This window comes from Protopterus annectens, chromosome 5.part0 (assembly GCF_019279795.1).
Source record: "Protopterus annectens isolate FY-2018-M chromosome 5.part0, PAN1.0, whole genome shotgun sequence".
NCBI lineage: Eukaryota > Metazoa > Chordata > Ceratodontiformes > Protopteridae > Protopterus > Protopterus annectens.
The window spans coordinates 36,108,072-36,128,442 of record NC_056735.1 but is presented as its reverse complement, the minus strand read 5'-3'; the positions used below and the strand labels follow the sequence as shown (position 1 = coordinate 36,128,442).

General features: G+C 40.0%; 1 protein-coding gene across 2 annotated transcripts in view; it reads left to right on the top strand.

Annotated features, from left to right (window-relative positions):
* CHD1L (chromodomain helicase DNA binding protein 1 like) overlaps nt 1-20,371 on the top strand; it is a 1,563,352-nt gene that overhangs the window by 651,092 nt on the left and 891,889 nt on the right. For both annotated transcript variants that reach the window (XM_044072085.1, XM_044072086.1), the window contains exon 12: nt 19,216-19,326. In XM_044072085.1, the coding sequence (XP_043928020.1) occupies nt 19,216-19,326 (111 nt within the window). The remainder of the gene's footprint in view (nt 1-19,215; nt 19,327-20,371) is intronic.

Genomic DNA, 20,371 nt, shown 5'->3' with positions numbered 1-20,371 from the left:
GCCCAGACATAGATCTGTTTGCAAGCCCCCACAACCACCAACTTCAAAAGTTTTGCACAAGGACCTCCCATCCACTAGCTTGGAAAGTGGACGCTCTCTCATTCAGTTGGAAAACATTAACAGTGTATGCCTTCCCTCCACTGCCTCTTCTAGCAAAGGTACTGCTGAAAGTCAGATTAGAGAGGCCACAAATGATTCTCGTTGCACCAGACTGGCCACGCCAACATTGGTACCCAATTTTAAGGAACATGGCCCAGGGCCCACCATGGATTTTGCCACAAATTCCTCACCTGCTCACCCAGTGAGACAATCTGATTCTACACAGCCAGCTCAAGACTTTAAACCTGGTTGCATGGCAAATTACCTAAACAACCAGCCAACACCTTTATCCAAAGCTGTTATGGATGTTATTCTGGAGGCCAGGAGGCCCAGCACCAGGAAAACCTATTCAGACAAATGGAAAAGATTTTGCTCCTGGAACCAGGCTAAAGGCCTAAATCCCCTGGAGTCAAACATTCCTCAGATTCTACAATACTTAACTGAGATGTTACACAAAGGACTTTCCTTTTCATCTATTAAGATCCATGCCTCAGCAATTTCAGGTCATTACAGCACGGATCCTCCTTTATTTTCACATCCACTCCTAAGACAGTACCTCAGAGGGGCTAAGAACTTAAGACCGCCAAGGAGAGCTCCAACACCTACTTGGGATCTCACCTTTGTCCTGGAAAAGCTTACACTGCCACCCTTTGAACCAGCTTTTTCAACTGATTTAAAATTTCTTTCATGGAAAACTGCCCTACTACTAGCAATAACCTCAGCTAGAAGAGTCTCAGAGATACAGGCACTAATGGCAGTGGAACCTTTCCTCATTTTTCATCAAGAAAGAGTTTCTCTATGAACTAATCCTTCCTTTATGCCAAAGGTGGTATCCAGTGTGGCCCTAAACCAAACCATTCACTTACCCACCTTCTTCCCAAATCCCCAGAACAAAGGAGAAAGACTCCTGCACTCTTTGGACATTCACAGGCAATTACGTTACTACTTGGATAAAACTAAGGCTTTCAGAAAAACTGACCAGCTCTTTGTAGCCTATGCTACAGGATCTCAAGGAAAAGCGATCTCAAAACAGACCATTTCTAAATGGATCGGACATTGCATACGTTTCTGCTACACACATCATGGGAAACCAGTACCTGCTAAAATTAGGTCCCACTCCACCAGGGCTACAGCTACATCAGCAGCCTTTCTCAGGTGAATGCCAACCAAGGATATTCTGGAAGCTGCTACTTGGAGTTCAGTGCACACCTTCACCAAACACTATCACTTACCTCTTTACTCTTAAGACTAGAGCTGGTTTTGCCACTGCAGTTTTGCAGGGCCTACTAGCTTCTTCTAACCCTGTTTGACTCCACCTCCCCTCCTTAGCTTTGGGATTCAACCCAAGTGTGATGACTGCAGCAGGGTAACACGATGAACATAGAACAGTTTTGTGCCTACCATAAATGTAGATGTTCGAGTGTTCACCCTGCTGCAGTCCAGGTTACCCTCCCTCCATCCCCTCTGAACTAGCTGAACTTATCTCTACCACTTTATCCTATACTACCTCTGTGGTGTATTTGCTTGTACCTAGGGGTTTTGTTTTATTTTTATATAGCCATATCTATATATATATATATATATATATATATATATATATATATATATTGCCTACCTTTTGGGGGAACCTGACATCTGGGGCAAGAAAAACTGAAGAAAATGGTGTCGGATGCCTCTTATATACCCCTGACGCACTGACGTCAGGGAAGAAGCGACAGCAACCGACGCCGGACCAAGACTTTGGAATTCGGGCCGACTGCGGGACCGCCTGACGGCAGGATAACCCAAGTGTGATGACTGCAGCAGGGTGAACACTCGAACATCTACATTTATGGTAGGTACAAAACTGTACTGTCTCAGTACCCTTAGATGTTCTTCGTGTTTCACTGTTGCAGTCATTACATTTGGGTAATCTGCTGGCAGGTTGCCCTCAGCAGCCTGATTAACAAAGTCTTGGGTCCTGCGTTGGCTGCTGTCTCTTCTTCCAAGACGTCAGGTCGTCAGAGGTATAAAACATGTAGCCAATGCCATTACATCAGTCTTCAACTTAAAGCTAAGTACCCCATTGGGGAAACTTTTCTTGCTCCTTACCGATGTCAGTAAAAGTTAATAATTGCATTACTTGTGGAAAGCAAATACCTCATAAAGATTTTCATTCGTACTGTATTCCTTGCCTAGGCCCTGACCACGACGTACCTTACTGTCGGTTTTGTGCTTTATATAATCAGTGCACTATCCATCGCTATATTTTTGCCTCTCATTATTTCGGTTCTCGGTTTAATTATCCAGAAATGTCATTTATTAGCCATCCGACTACCAGGATTCTGAAAAAACGCAAAGATAAAGACAGAGACAGGCCGTCAAGGTCCAAAACTGCCGATGACGCTTCTACTAAGCCAGTCGCCAGTTCGCCAGTACTCAGTGAGGCACTTTTGCAGGCCCTGATACTCGCTACTTCTGATTCGCAGGCCTCTACTGAGACCCATTCGGAGTCTGGTATGCTGCAAGATACTTCAACTATGGAACCCGCCGATGTCTCTACCTCGAATGGGTCCGAAGCTGCTGTGCAGGCACCGGCTTCTGAGGGTGTATTCAGGCCTACTGACTTGCATATTAAAACAACACCTCCTTCATTACTAAGGCCTAAATCTTGATCCGTGTCTAAAAAATTGATGCCCAGGCCACATGCTCAGGCCCCTATGCCTAAAAAAACAATTGATAAAAATGGCTGAAGATGTAATAACTCTAATCAGGGGTAGTCAACCCCCCCCCCCCCCCGAGGCCTAGGGCTGAGCTTGCTTATGAATCTTCTGATCAGGATTCTGTTTCTTCTGACTCTTCTGGTAACCTGGATTTGTCCATACCTACTTATGAGGATTCTGATGCAGAGGATTCCATTCCCTTTGCTTCCCCTCCTGAGGACTTTTCTTTTGGGGAAACATTACATACTTTAAGGGAGCATTTCCACTGGGAAAGCCAGGAATTTTCTGATTCAAAAAAGAGGCTTAGGGATTTACTTCTACCTCAGCATAGGCCTTTGGCTATACCTCCTGTACTAGACATTGTTGATGATGTTTTCTCGGAATCCAGTTTGGCTCCTGATTCCTTGCCTCCTGCTCCTAGTGAACCTGACAGATACTACAGGGTTCCTGAGTCCCACAAGTTCCTTTTCAAAACTCCTGCTGTAGATCCAGAGACTATTTCTCAGGGGCCCAAGGGCATTAAGGCTTCTACTGCTAGAAATCCTACCCCTTCTGATAGAGACTCCAGGGCACTGGATAGATGGGGTAAAAAGGTTTATACTTCTGCAACCTTGGCAATCAGAGCTTTAAACTTCCAATTTCATATGTTAAAATATCAGCAACATGTTATTGGACTGCTTAAACAGAAAATGATGATTCCTGACTGTGTGGAAAATAAAGATTTACAGGACTTAATGCATTCTGCTGAACAAGTTGGAAAACATACTTTGTAATGTGGTTTTGATTCTTTAGAGGCCTTTGCAGGGCTGCTGTTACTAGGTCGTTGCTTAGAAGTCATGCTTGGCTTAAGGAACAATCATTGCCTGATCATGTACTAAATTGTTGGATGCTTCTTTAAATCAGGACTGCCTGTTTGGCAGCAAGGCTGAAGAAGTTCTTAAAAAGATGGAAGATAAAGCTAAATCTATGCAAACTGTTAAAAGATTTTTTACAAGTGCAACCTCCTAGATTTAGTAGGCACTGGCCTACTAGGAAATGGTCCTTTCCGGTCCCTTCCAGGTCTTCTCAGGCCAAACCTAGGCACAGCAAAAAACGCAGGTTTCAGTCCCAGGGGACTCTCAGAACCAAGCAGTGGGGGGCCTCCTCTTCCAAATCTGGAAATAACAAGACACCCCCCTATGGTAAACAGTCTCAATGACTTCCTTTTAAAAGTACCAAGCACTTATCTTTTGACCGCCCCTTTGAGGGGAAAGAGTGCTCTTCATGCAAAGAACTGGGAACCCATAACCCAGGACAAATGGGTTTTAAATATAGTGTCCCAGGGATACAGATTTCATTTCCACACGTTGCCAACACCAAATGGGTGGCCAGACCTGCCCTCAAATCAGCGGACAGAGGCTCAAAAACAAGTACTTTCCCTCTTAAGCATGGGGGCTATTCAACTGGTACCAGAAGAGGAAAAGGGACAAGGTTTCTACTCCAGACTTTTCCTGTTACCCAGAAAAAACAAATCATGGCATCCTATCCTGGACCTGTCTACTCTAAACACCTTTCTGGAGATACCAAAATTCAAGATGCTGACTCTTCATCAATTACTTCCTATGCTAGGCAAACATGCCTGGTTGGCATCACTAGATATAAAAGAAGCATACCTGCACATCCCAATCAGGAAATCTTGCAGAAGATACCTACGCTTCAAGGCAGGCTGCACGCATTATCAGTTCTCTGCACTGCCCTTTGGCTTGTCTATTGTGCCCAGGGTATTCACAAAGTGCCTGGCTCCAATTATTGCTTTTTGCAGGCAAAGAAGTATTCAAATATACCCATACCTGGACGATTGTCTAATTCAGGCAGAAAGCCAGGGCATACTTTTAAATCATCTCGCGTTTGTAAAAAGGGTTCTAACTTGTCTGGGGTACACTATAAACTAAAAGAAATCACAACTGGTACCCTGTCAACAAATTACATTCCTGGGAGTAACTTGTAAAGATGAGAAAAAATAAAAAAACAGCCACCAGAGAATAAACGATAGTCATCACTTTTAATACGCCAAAAAACACAGGAAAACCAAACGACTAAGCACTTTCACCAGGCTACAAACCACTGGCTTCTTCAGAGTCATTTGGTATAACATCCACAGTCCATTAAATATACAAACATTTAATTGATTAATTGATTACATCACCACCTAACCAAGTAGTTTAACTAGCTTTGTTAATAAACAACCTTCATAATAAATAAAATCCATCTCTCTTTATTTACTTTCCACATTTCCTAAAAATGTAAATCAGTTTTAAATATTGAAAATTAATGTAATATAATAAGTATAATAATCAAAGTAATTTTAGGACCTGAATCATCAATAGTTTATAGCAGAGGGAACAACATAAAAGGTATACTTGAAAGAGAAGCCAGCACTGGAAGAAGGTCTTTTAAGAAGAAATGTGCCATGTGTAAATGTTGTAGGTATATAAATGAGGGACCCTATTTATGTGTACATAGTTTCAAATACACTATTCCATGCCCAGGGATATGTAATTGTAATACTAAAAATGTTGTTTATGTTGCTTCATGTACTTCATGTGATGGATTTTATGTGGGTAAAGCCATTAGGAGGTTACGTGACAGGATTTCAGAACATTTGAGATGTATTAATAGAAGGGATGAACACAATGCACTTTATTTACATTCAAAAATATGTAAGAATTTTAAGAAGTTTGTATATTTTATTATAGATCGGGTGACCATGGGTGAAAGGGTCTGTGACACTAGTAATAAAATTGGAGCCCTAGAGACAACTTGGTAACTTAGATTAAATGCCCTGAGGTGACCTGGCTTAAATGATGCTATTTCTTTGATGCCCATTTTAAAATTAAAGTCAAACCAAGTGTAACTGAAAACTATATCACTTTAATAACTATTATGGTGAGTACTATTTGGTAAAGACCAATAGGCTTTAAATTTAAACAGAATTAGAAGATATTTTTAGTGTAATTATTGGTTTTTATAGCAAGTCATGGGTTACAGTATTAGTAACAAGTTAAACATCCTGCCTGTAAGCTTGTGTGCTTGTAAAATAATGTGCCCTTGTTAATATAATTTTATTTTGGTATGAGCATATTTTCTTTAACATTTCTTTAACATTAATTTTCAATAGTTAAAACTCATTTACATTTTTAGGAAATGTGGAAAGTAAATAGAGAGATGGATTTTATTTATTATGAAGGAGATTTATTAACGAAGCTAGTTAAACTACTTGGTTAGGTGGTGATGTAATCAATTAAATGTTTGTATATTTAATGAACTGTGGATGTTATACCAAATGACTCTGAAGAAGCCAGTGGTTTGTAGGCTGGTGAAAGCGCTTAGTCGTTTGGTTTTCCTGTGTTTTTTGGCGTATTAAAAGTGAAGACTATCGTTTATTCTCTGGTGGCTGTTTTTTTATTTTTTCTCATCTTTGCAAGTTTGTCTTTTTCCGTTTGGATTGTATTATTTTTATTCCTGGGAGTAAGCTTGAATACAACTTCCCAGATGGCTTACCTTATGCCAGAAAAGCAAATTTATTTGGTAAACTATTTCAAACAAGTGGCCACAAAACCCTGCTTATCTACAAGACAAACACTGCAAGCCTTGGGGTTCATGGCCTTATTCCATATGCAAGACTGCAAATGAGGAAACTACAATGGTATCTAAAAAGCCTATGGAGTCAACATTCTCCCAGCCTGGAAACAATTCCCATCATACCTTGCCTATGCCTAGAGTTCCTCTGGTGAGCAGAAGCCTGCCACCAAAACAAGGTGACTACCATTTACACTACCCCCTGCCGCCCAAACCCTAACAACAGATGCATCAGACTATGAATGGGTGACTCACCTGGCAGGGAAGTGCATTCAGAGCAAATGGAACCCAAGTCAAATGCACCTACATATCAATCGAAAAGAAATGTTAGCTGTACAGAATGCTCTTACTGCCTTCAAGGACTATATTCTTCCAGGACAACTAATGGTAAAGACGGACAACACCGCGGTTATGTGGTACATAAACAAGCGGGGGGGGGGGTACACATTCCTACCCCCTCTGCAGACTAGCCATGGTATTGTGGAACACAGCCCTGATCTACCAAATGCACCTACAAGCTCAATTCCTGCCAGGAAAATTAAATACACTGGCAGACGGACTAAGCAGAAATATCATGGACCCACATGAGTGGAAACTGGAACCAAGGATTTTCAACATGCTGGCAAGCGAATGGGGGAGCCCAGACATAAATCTGTTTGCCTATCCCCAGAACTACCAGTTGGACAAGTTTTGCACAAGGACTCCCCACAAACAAGCCTGGATAGTGAATGCTCTGTCCTTCAGCTGGAAAAACCTATCAGTCTATGCCTTCCCCCCGCTGCCTCTGCTCTCCAAAGTCCTACTAAAAGTCAAACAGGACAAACCAAGGATGATCTTGATTGCTCCAGACTGGCCGCACCAACACTGGTACCCCCTCCTGTGCAGTGTGTCACAGTTACCTCCACGGCACCTGCCTGAAACCCCTTCCCTGCTGTCCCAGCAGGAGAACCAATTTCTGCACCCTCAGCTTCCAACTTTGAACCTTGCAGCCTGGCTAATCACTTAAATTCATCCTTTTCATCCCTCAGCAAACCTGTGATGGATGTCATCTTAGAGACAAGGAGACCTAGTACTGGAAAATCTTATGCTGACACATGGAAAAGATTCTGTGCCTGGAACCGGTGTCAAGGGATGAGCACAGCAGCGCCCAATTTACCTCAGATTTTGCAATACTTAACTGAGATGCTTCACAAGGGCCTGTGTGTTTGCCTCCATCAAAATCCACGCCTCAGCCATTTCAGCTCATTATAACACAGAACCTCCCCTCTTCTCTCTTCCTCTGCTCAAGCAGTACCTCAGAGGGGCAAAAAACTTGAGACCACCCAGGAGAGCTCCAACCCCTGCCTGGGACCTTAACTTTGTAATGGAGAAACTCACCGCCTTTCGAGCCAGCTGCTACTGCGGACTTAAAATTTCTTTCTTGGAAAACAGCTTTCTTTTTAGCAATCACTTCAGCTAGAAGGATATCTGAATTACAGACCCGTATGGCAGTGGAGCCTTTCATCATCTTTCATGCGGACAGGGTGTCACTCAGGACCAATCCATCCTTCATGCCCAAGGTGGTATCCAGTTTGGCTCTTAATCAGTACATTCATTTGCCAACATTCTTTCCGAATCCACAGAACAAAGAGGAACGGATTCTTCATTCCTTGGATGTGCACAGACAACTTAGATTCCACTTGGACAGGACTAAACCTCAAAGATAATTTGAACAGCTGCTGATAGCATTTGCTGCAGGGGCAGAGGGAAAAGCTATTTCAAAACAAACCATTTCTAAATGGGTAAGCCATTGCATTCATTTCTGCTATAAGCACCATGGAAAACCTATCCCCCAGGGGATCAGATCTCACTCCACCAGGGCTACATCTACTTCTGCAGCCTTTCTTAGAGGTGTTCCCACCAGGGACATCCTAGAAGCTGCTACCTGGAGTTCTGTACATACTTTCACCAAGCATTATCATTTGCCAATTTTCTCTAAATCCACAGTTGGCTTTGCCACTACTATCTTGCAGGGCCTTATAGCTGGCCCTAATGCTATATAAACTTCTCCTCCCAACCATAGCTTTGGGAATCTACCCAAATGTAATAACTGCAACAGTGAAACACGAAGAACATACAGTTGTGTACACTTTCCATAAATGTAGATGTTCGAGTGTATTCACTGTTGCAGTCCTTTTTACCCTCCCTCCAGCCCCCTAATCTCTTCTGGCTATACCTCTGCTTTCTTTTACTATGCTTAAGAGCCTTTTTGGTGCATTTGCTTTTTGTTGGAGGTATACCTTTTTGTTTTTATGTTTATTTGCTCCCCAATAGGGGGGGCACCTGACATCTGGGGCAAGAAAAACTGATGTAATGGCATCGGCTGCATGTTTTATATCCCTGATGACCTGACGTCATGGAAGAAGAGACAGCATCCGACGCAGGACCCAATACTTTGTTAATCAGGCCGACTGAGGGCAACCTGCCAGCAGATTACCCAAATGTAATAACTGCAACAGTGAATACACTCGAATATCTACATTTATGGTAAGTGTTCACAACTGTACTTTATACTGATAGATTAAAAGCTCTCTCACTCTACTCAATGTTATACAAACTCCTGAGTTGTGACCTCTGCTTAGCTTTCCATGCTATGTGTGACCCATCACTCTTTGAACTTCTTCCCCTAAATAGAGCAAGTGGTAAAGCAAGCACTCATTCTAGAAACTGAAACCTGCATTACCACATCAAGAAGACCAAATGGCATGACAGATAGCTAATCCAAAGTACATTCCGTTTCTGGAATAGGCTGCTCTTACATATCAGAGTACTTCCCTAACAGCCTTTAAAACCAGTCTGGATTACTGGATGGTTGAATGCAAATTTTCACCAACAATACGTGGAAAAAGTCTACTTAATGGCAGTGGCGGCTGGTGACTTCAAATCAAAGGGGGGCTGCAGGAGACAGCTGAATGGGTGGGGTCAATGGGAAGGGGTGCAGCCAACTAGAAAGGGGAGGAGCCATGCTCAAAACCACAAAAACTAACTAAATACACTGCTGTGGGTGCCAAACCGTCATTATGAGAGTCCAATCAAGACAAAATGAAGTGTAGAAGAATAAAAATATTTCAATGCATTGGCTGCATGACAGCTTTTTAATATCTAGATGGAAACAAAAAGGTTGTGAGGCATGAAAAAATAAATTACTTTTTTAAATACATTAATGGAATGCCAGTCAAAATCAAGTATAACAAAAACAAGCAGCACTCAACTCAAACCACTTCTTGCACTGCAGTTCTAATTATAATTTATATTCAGCTTTATTAAAGTACCAAGTAACATGCTGAAAGTAGAAATCTCTGATGCCCCCACTTGTAAAATGTTCCAGATCCAAAAAGACCTGCTGCCTGACAACTATCTACTTGTTTCATGGGGAAAACATGATCAAAGTAAAAAATGAAAAGCAAGCAAGAAATAAGCTCAAGATACATTGCTTAAAAGGATTACTGTACAGGTTATGGACCACACAATTGGCATTCTGTTTAGTTTACGGGTAAAGCCTGCAGAGATGACTGGAAGTCTCCAAGTGTAATTAGCTTCTTAAAATAATGTAATCCTGTCCTTTATTACAAATACTGTCATATGCATTTCGACACCCAAGGCTTATACATTATCTAGTTAAGTATTCTCTACATGGCAACAACAGAAAGGCTTTCAATGTTGGCAATTCTTTAACAGTATGGTTATTAAAGCTTACTTGCATCTTACAATCTCAGCCAAGCTTACCTGATGGTCATTAAAGTATTGCTACTTAAACACAGAGCAACAGGCACTTTGAGTAATAAGCATAAATCAACAGTACAAAAAATATGACAGAAACCAGACAATTCTGCAAAAATCAAGGACAGAATGAAAGCCACTCTAGTATTTGTGTCTACCTTGGATGGGGGTGGGGGGGGTGGGGGGATACTCTGCACATTTACACTGCATAACTACTCCTTGCCTTGCTTCGACACATCCAGAGTCACTACATGGGGGAGTGGGGTGCAACAAGTATGTCACAATTTGAAATGTCTCTGGCTGACTGTGATGACCCTGACACATTTGTCATACCTCTCAACCTCAGAGCAAGAAATCTGGACAAAGCCATACAAAGAAGTGGGACAAAGGCCCAAAAATAAGGACAATTTTTAAAATATTGCTCTTATAAACTTAGAAAGATAATAGAAATAGGTCTTGCATTAGTATGGATTTTCTGAATGGTATGAAATCTGAAACTCAAATGTCTGTCATTATTTTCTAACTTCAGTCTTTAATGATTTGTCACTAATTTGCCAAAAAAACACAATTTTATGAAAAATGGACCAAAAATGTGATGTAAAAATATAAAATAGCCACACAATACAGCTGGGAAGCTGTCAAAGAAGGGACACTTTAATATTAGTACTGCTAACTTGAGCAGCTGACAAAATAAAAGAATCCACATGCATTTCTGAAATAAATGTAATCTATAACTGATTATTACAGTTATTTATTAATTGTAAACCCTCCGTGTTTTCTTCCAAAATTGCTATTTTACAGAGGGATTATTAGGGGAAGAGCAACATTTTGAGCCAAAAATCAGGGACAGTTGAGAGGTTTGGCTATGCCTAATTCTATAAAGCAATTTATTTGCATGTACCTCTCAACCTGTTAATGCAATAAATCTGGACAAGGCCAAATGTATTGGGGGAACATATAAACAGTACTAAAAATTGCTCTTGTATAAACTGAGACAGTTGATAGAATAATAGGTCTTATTTTAGCATGCATTTTTCTGAAGGTTATGAAGTCTGAAACTCAGTGTGTCATTATTTAGTGACTTAATTCCTAAATGATTTGCCAGAAAACCACAAATTTTATGAGGAACAAACCAAAAATAAGAAGCAAAAATCTATTCATTCTTTGAAAATCTGGACAGTTGGGAGATGTAGTTCAGTTGGGGCTGTCTAAGTTTGCCACCCTTCCCCCTCACAAAATCATGGTCGAATGGAGCCTCCCCCTGCAGCCATTCCAATGATCCATTACTTGGCTATTTCACTCCATTTACCATAAACACTAATTTGCATACTGATTTACTTCTATGATGATTTGGACTTCATTTGAAAGTTTTATTTTGCATTTTACAGCACAAACACTAAGACATCTGCTAAACAAACTTAGCATTAAAACTTCTCTGCCCTTGAAACTCACATTCATTGAAACAGCATTGAAACCCACATTCAAAGAAAATACATTTTACCAGTGGCAGATAAAAATTAATTCTGGGCTGTTTTCAAATCATAGGCCCCTTGCATATGAAACATGCATGTGCTCTTTGATACACCTTCCTTTGTTTTGAACATTTTTCCAGTAAACAATGAAACAAAACGCATGCACCAGTAATGCCAAAACTGCCCAATTCAGAACATTTCCATCAATAAAAGTCTACTCAAACTTCTACAGTCCACCATTATCAGTAAATATGCACAATTCTACAGTCCACCATTATCAGTAAATATGCACAATCTCTGAAGTAAAAAAGTCATCTAAATAATTCCACATTAAATAAATCTGTAACTAATGAAGGGGTTGCTGCTAGCAAACACCTTTATATTTCATGGTTTCATCGAAAAATAAAGTGTCTGATGCCCGAGGAATAAATTGTCTATATTACATTAAAAATGATAAGCTAGTAATATTGCAATAGGAAAAGGATGGCAAACTGATAACAGGCTCATAGTTAGCATCTTAACTTTTTCAGTACGGCAGCATTCACCCCTTGTGGGAGTAGAACCAACAACCTTCTGCATCAAAAGCAAGTACACAACCTGTTGTGCTATTAACAATGCAAGCTTACTTAGCATAAGCAGCACTAAACTTCTCTTCCCCTGCAGCTCTCAGCTTCTTGTAAAATCTACTCAATACTCAACTGCATCTCAACTTCGCAGCACAAGAAATCTGGAAAAAGCCAAATTTATTGGGGGGGGGGTCAAAAGGCCAAAAACCAGGGACACATTAAACATTGCTTGTATAATATTGGAAAGTTGCTAGAATAAAATGCTGTGTTACCACCATACATTTTACTGCCAAGGTCCCTGTGCAAAACAGTCAGAGCAACATACCACTACGCCAAATCAGCTGCTTTGTGAAAGAGAGGAAGACTGAAACTTAAATGGCTATCATTTAATGAATTCAGTTCTCACCATAGCTGTCAACCTCTTAGCACAAAACACGTGGACAAATCCAGTAATGAGGGAATACAGCCCTCAGACATTCAGTGAATTCAGTTCTTGCCATAGTTGTCAACCTTAGCACAAAAAACCTGGACAAAGCCAATAATGGGGTAATACAGTCCCAAAAATAAGGACAAATTTCAAATATTCATCTTATAAACATAGAAAATTGCTAGAATAAAAGGTTGTGTTACTATGTATTTTCTGAAGAATATGAAGTCTGAAATTCAAATGCCTGTCAATTTTACTTTTGACGGAACAAAAACAATTTTCAGCAGAGGCCCAGGGAGAAATACTGCAGACACATGTCTTTGTAAAATGGCAGGATACCAGAGCAAATCCACACAAACACAGGGATGAGATGCAGACTCCACACAGAAGGCACCCCAGCCAAGAATCAAACCAGAAAACTTATAGCTGTGAGGCAACAATGCTACCACTGCACCATCAAATATGCAAGGAATTAAACATTCAGAAATCTGAAGTCTGAAATTCAAATGCCTGTCAATTTTATTTAACATTTGTTAATCAGGACAATCTGACTTGGAACAAAAAAACAATTTTCAGCAGAGGCCCAGGAAGAAATAATGCAGACATGTCTTTATAACATGGGAGGACACAAACGCAAACCCACACAAACACAGGGAGAAGATGCAGACTCCACACAGAAGGCACCCCAGCCAAGAATCAAACCCAAGAACCTGCAGTTATAAAGCAACAGTGCTACCACTGCACCATCAAATATCAAGCATTGCAATATTTAGAAACCACAGATATTATGAGGAACAGATCAGATCAAATATGGAGCAAAAATCTGCAATTTTTTTACAAATGGTGGTGGGTATGGAATTCAGGTCCTTAACTGCTGCATACAAGGTACAGGGTTCAAGCCTGAGTATCTCTAGCCACCAGTATATAGTAACTGGGGCATTTTACACACACATACACCTTTACAACCAGTTGTAATACTGTGCACCTTAGATAAAATAATGGGCCAGAAATGTATCTCAACTTTCTGCTGTGATGCATTATATCTGACTGGCAAAAACATAATAGCTGTATTGCCCTTTGACAAATACTGTCCCCACAACAAACCATATCCGTCACCAATGAGAAGTGACAATCATCTCTTGTGTGGTTCCCAAAAGTAGTGAAATAGCCAAAGTAATCCACCTGACATGCCACGACTGGGCATAAATAAGAGCAACAGTAGTCTTCTTCATTTGCAACATAGGGCACATCACACCCCATGATGACTTCTGTAAAAATTAAAAAAAAAAAGATACAAGTGTATGATGCTGTGGGAAATGTGTACAGTTACCACTGCCCACAGCTCTTCTAGATTTCTTCCAGAAAAAAATGAAAAGAAAAAAAAAGTCACCACAAACATACCCCCAACCAAGCTACAACAATAATCACTGCATCATTCTAGTAGTCCTTTGCTTTCATCCACTGACTGTTTTCCCAAACAGATAAGCACTTCTGGTGATTGCTTGTATTTACCAAAAGTGATTAAAAACAAGAATCCATAGCAATGTAGATCACGTAGATGGGGCAGGTTAATCACTGTATTTTGCCCCTAACACACGACTCACCAAAAAAGAACTGCAGCCACAGCTCTCAACCACTTAGCACAGCAACCAGGGGAAAAAGACAACAATTAAGGGGGCAAAGATCCATCATCTGTGACAAATTTGAAATATTCTTCCTCTCTTATGTAGTTAGTTATCAGAACAACAAGTTTTACATTAGAAGCCATTTTTCTGAAGAACATGAACTCTGTAGCTCAAAAGTATGTCATAATTAAGAGCAGCATACCGCCTGTGACAACCATATGGTGGAATTCACTGCAACTCCCTCTGCTCTGTCAACTTCTTAGCCCCAAAATTAAGAACAGATGTTAAATGCTTCTCTTATATGCTTAGAAAGTTACTAGAATAAAAAACTTTGGATTAGTAAGCATTATATGAAGGATACAATGTCTGAAACCCATATACCTGTCATCATTTAATGACTATACATACCACCACCAAGAAGAAAACTCTCTGTACTCTTCTACTTCTTCTTTAGCTGCTAACACCCAGCACAGCTATTAGCTAACGAAATATAGGCCGCCAAAAAATCGAAATCAAGATCAAGAATTCACTCGACTCACGAGTCAGTCCACAACCGAAACTGGCTGCAACTGTTTGGTTCTCACTCTTTTCCCAGCACATAAAGCCCAAGAGAGCGACAACCAGTCAGCAGCCATTTAGCCCAAACGCATCATGTACGTGCCTGCGGACGTGGCAGTCCGAACCCCTTCCAATTCTATGCGGTTCCAAACCGCATAGACTGCAGGGCATCACACTGATGCCTTAATTGGGTCTCCGGGCTGCAGCAGAAACAAAGAGAAAAAAAAACGTCTTTATTTAAAACTGCCGCAAACCGAAGTGGTCAAAGTGTGCATGCGCGTACTCGCCGAGGCAGGAACTTGAAAGACGAGTAACTAAGTCAACAGAACTGAGACAGTAAAAAAATAAATAATTAAACTAAAAAGTACTTTTTTCTTTTTTTTGCTGAGGGGGCTGCAGTCCGGCAGTCTGATGCCACGAGCCGCCCCTGCTTAATGGGGTCACTGTTAGTTTCCACCAGTACTGACTGATGTGGTTGAGCTCCTTGATGGTCTGTTTTGGATGTAAGAATAAACCAGAGCACTGCCTGTATTTTTGCATCATGTCTAAACAGAGTACCTTTCATTTGTTTACTACTTCCTTAGTCTTAACCAATATAATTTTCTATGTTAATTCTGTTATCTGTTGTTTAGTACTTGCTATCCTGACCCTGGATAAGCCACTTGATTCAAGCTGGCATGGAAGGGATCATTTGTCATAGCCCTATCAGGTGGAATATAATTTATCCTCATTGTTTTATTTTTCTAAAATCTTGAAAGCTACTACCCTTCCAGATGCAAGCAATTCAGTAAAAAGCTTGTCAAGGTCTTTTAACCATATAATTATCACTTAGTCATCAGTATAAAAAGCAACATTTTGCTCTTTGCCATTCATCGTATCCCTGGCATAGTCTGCCTGTCTTAAAGAGACTGCCATGGTCTCTAAAGTGCAAATAAATGTGGGGAAAGAGCACCCTGCTTAGTGCTCCTTCTAATAGCAATAAATTCTGCAGTCTCTCTCTTCATACCTTTATTCTTGCTTTTGAACCTCCTTATACTTTTTTCCACCTGTGAACAAATTGTCAAGAGACTGCTATAAGTTCTACTGTTCCAAATAAAAAGGGAAAGTTTGCTCTGTCAAATATTTTTACTGCATCCATTCTTGCAATTACCACTGGTTTCTCCACTGTTGGTGAGTCATCAGTAACTAAAACCATTTTAATCAAGTTATCAAATGTGGTTCTGCCAGCTATAGATATAGTCTGATTTTTATGTACATTATTGCTGTCACTAGTTTCTTTAGTATTATTAATATAAATGTCTTGTAGTCATAGGTGAGGATTGATGTTGATGTATATGACTCAATCTGAGTGGGATCTGTGTCTTTTACATTGACCAAAATTACTGCCCAAGTCCATGAATGTGGAATTTCCTTTTTTATGATGGTATTTACTAAAGCCAGTAAGATCTTTATAAATGTGTTCCCACACCATCTATTCATCTGTGTTGCCAACTCATCTGGGCCTGGAGTTTTGCCTTTTCTTTTCTTTCTTTATGACCTGTGTGTGAGCACTTTTCTGTTATCTCAGTTGTTAACTGATCTATTTGACATTTTACCAGTTTTATTACCCTCAAGTGTTGTGTCATTTTTTCCTGTGCTTTGCTGTATGTAAAGCTGTTTAAAATACTCCTGAAATGTATTTTTGTATCTTCCAACTTGTATCCCTGTTCCTTTATCTCGCAATTTGCATGCTAGTTTTTCGTTACTTGTTGCTATAATCTTAGCACCAGGTACCTTTGATTAGATTGAGTCACCTCAGTATTTTCAACTTCAGAGCACTTTTGGCCTGCTTTACTTTGTATTATAATTGGCTGCTTTTTTTTTTTTTTTTTTTGTTAATTCAATTTATTTTTCCTCGACCACTGTTTTTCCCAGCATTAAGTGTAAGTTCCTTGTCCTGTTTAATGAGGCATAGTTTCAAATGTAGTTAATTTCTCAGCTGTGTATTTCTTTGTTATTATATCAGTCGTGTCTTTTTTTTAAATTACTGCAGTGTTCTCTTATAGACTCTCCCTGTCTTTTTACCTTTTCCTTGTATTGTTCAGCTCATTATTTTCAGTTTTATCCCTAGCTGTTCAGCTGCTGAGTAAAATGTTAGCTCCCCAAATCTTCCTAGAAGTTAGGAACAAGGGTATGTGAAACTGCATAAGTAATGGGGCACAATCTGATAATATAATAAAGTATGTGATGAATCTTCCAAATAATAGTGTTCCTTTGTCACTTTTATGGTATATATTCTTGAATAGGAATGATATCTGTAAGAATAGCATATCTTTGCATAAATTGTCCTGTCTTAGGGACAGTTAACCTTCTTGGACCTGAGTTAACTTCATCTATAGTGGGGCCTGAGTTTTCTTCATCTATAGTGGGGCCTGAGTTTACTTCATCTATAGTGGGGCCTGAGTTTACTTCATCTATAGTGGGGCCTGAGTTTACTTCATCTATAGTGGGGTCTGAGTTTGCTTCATCTATAGTGGGGCCTGAGTTAACTTCATCTATAGTGGGGCCTGAGTTAACTTCATCTATAGTGGGGCCTGAGTTTACTTCATCTATAGTGGGGCCTGAGTTTACTTCATCTATAGTGGGGCCTGAGTTTACTTCATCTATAGTGGGGCCTGAGTTTACTTCATCTATAGTGGGGCCTGAGTTTACTTCATCTATAGTGGGGCCTGAGTTTGCTTCATCTATAGTGGGGTCTGAGTTTGCTTCATCTATAGTGGGGTCTGAGTTTACTTCATCTATAGTGGGGTCTGAGTTTACTTCATCTATAGTGGGGCCTGAGTTTACTTCATCTATAGTGGGGCCTGAGTTTACTTCATCTATAGTGGGGCCTGAGTTTACTTCATCTATAGTGGGGCCTGAGTTTACTTCATCTATAGTGGGGCCTGAGTTTACTTCATCTATAGTGGGGCCTGAGTTAACTTCATCCATAGTGGGGGCCTGAGTTTACTTCATCTATACTGTTTAGTAGGTTGCAGTCTCCTGTGCAAGTTACCATTTTGTCTTGGAAATTCGTCCATTCCCTAATTCATCCTCCTAATTCTACCTATGTGCTATCCTGGGTATATAAACACAAACTAGTGACATGAACATATAGATTAAGTACCTTCTCTGTCCACTAATTTCTGTCATTTCAGATGCTGTTTCCTGCCTTAAAATCAAAATGCCTTTTCTTTGTCCTGTTGGATACAATGAATATTTCGCTACCCTAAACCTTGTTTAATTTATTTTTTTATGGTCATCATCAGTTAAGTGCTATTCATGGAGCATTATGACCTGTGGTCTATTTAGTTTTATATACCTAAATACTATTCTGCACTTCTTTTGGTTCTTTAGTCCATTTAGATTCCATGACATTAATTAAATGATCGTCTTTCTTTTATGTCTGTATTTCTGTATCTATCTGTTTGTCAAATGTCTCTTTTTTGACGTTTGACATTCCTCCTTGACCAAAATTGAATGTAATCTGTGGCTGCATTTCTTACTATTAAATAACATTACCAAGTCTAATAGGTCACGTCTACTTTATTTCCTTTATATCTTCATCTAACTTTTGTATATTTGCTTTCTAAACCCTAAAACAACTAGGTACTATTAATTTAAAATGATATTGTAACCGGTTTCATAATCTTTTGACTGTAAATTATTTTTGTAAAATTCTTTTCTCTGAGGAGATTTTCTACCCAGGTCTCTGCTGAAAATGAGCCAAAAGCTCAGTCAGACTAACCCGGTTAACAAATGTAAAATAAATAAATAATAAATAAATAAAAATACTACACATTTCCCTTGTTTATCTGTACTGTTCTTTGACTACTTTGAAAACCATACAACTCAGTTCCTAGAACTTCTGTATTATTTACAAATGGAAATTTGGATTGCATCCTGAATGAGAAAAAATCTAACTTGCTAGGAAGTGGGGTAGCTTCTACCCAGTATCAAAGTAGACGTGTTTTAAATGGTGGTAATTTTAATTCGATGCGTGCAGTTTTGGCAAAGATGTTATCACAATGAATTGAGGTCCTACTGAATAAAACTACATTATGCCCCAAGTGCTTAAGTGTTGATGTTTTCTTTACAGTTTACATAAAATATGTAGAAGTCTTGTTATTTTCTCATTAGGTGTAGTTTGTGTCTTAGAAAAAAGAGAGATGCTCAGAAGTAGTATAAAAAGGGTAAGGCACATTCTTTTCAGTTAAATATTGCATAAGTGTATTTGCTTAGGTGTATGTGTAAAAAAACAGGTATAGCTGCAACTGTTAAAACGGATAAAAAAGAGAAAACTGTGAAGAGTTACAATTCAGCATCATAACTAGCCCCATTTTTAAGGTAGAACTTTGTTGTATTTTTTAGATTATAGCTATGAGAGGCTGGATGGTTCTGTCAGAGGAGAAGAAAGACACCTTGCAATCAAGAACTTTAACCAACAGGACATTTTTGTCTTTCTCTTGAGCACACGTGCAGGTAAGAGATACTTTCTAGTACAAAAAAAAACATAATCAGGAAAACATGCCTTGAGTGCTGCAGTTTTTAATTCCATAGTGTGCGGATAGTGAATCATGAAGTGCAGTGGATTAGCAAGGAGGAAGTACAGACAGCTATGAAGAGGATGAAGAACGGAAAGGCTGTGGGCCCAGATGACATACCTGTGGAAGCATGGAGGTGTTTAGGTGAAATGGCAGTGGCGTTTTTAACTAGATTGTATAATGAAATCTTGGAAAGTGAGAGGATGCCTGAGGAATGGAGAAAGTGTTTTGGTACCGATTTTTAAGAATAAGGGTGATGTGCAGAGCTGTAGTAACTACAGAAGGATTAAACTGATCAGTCACAGCATGAAGTTATGGGAAAGAGTAGTGGAAGCTAGGTTAAGAAGGGAGGTGATGATTAGTGATCAGCAGTATGGTTTCATGCCAGGAAAGAGCACCACAGATGCGATGTTTGCTCTGAGAGTGTTGATGGAGAAGTACAAAGATGGTCAGGAATTGCATTGTGTCTTTGTGGATGTAGACAAAGCATATGACAGGGTGCCTAGAGAGGAGTTGTGGTATTGTATGAGGAAGTCGGGAGTGTCAGAGAAGTATGTAAGAGTGGTACAGGATATGTACAAGGGTAGTGTGACAGTGGACAGAGTGACGGATGCGTTTAAGGTGGAGGTGGGATTACATCAAGGATCAGCTCTGAACCCTTTCTCATTTGCAGTGGTGATGGACAGGTTGACAGACAACATCAGACAGGAGGCCCCGTGGACTATGATGTTTGCAGATGACATTGTGATCTGTAGTGAGAGTAGGGAGCAGGTGGAGAAGACCCTGGAGAGGTGGAGATGTGCTTTAGAGAGAAGAGGAATGAAGGTCAGCAGGACTAAGACAGAATATATGTGTGTGAATGAGGAGGAGGATAGAGGAATGGTGAGGATGCAGGGAGTAGAGGTGGCGAAGGTGGATGAGTTTAAATACTTGAGATCAACAGTTCAGAGTAATGGTGAGTGTGGAAGATAGGTGAAGAAGAG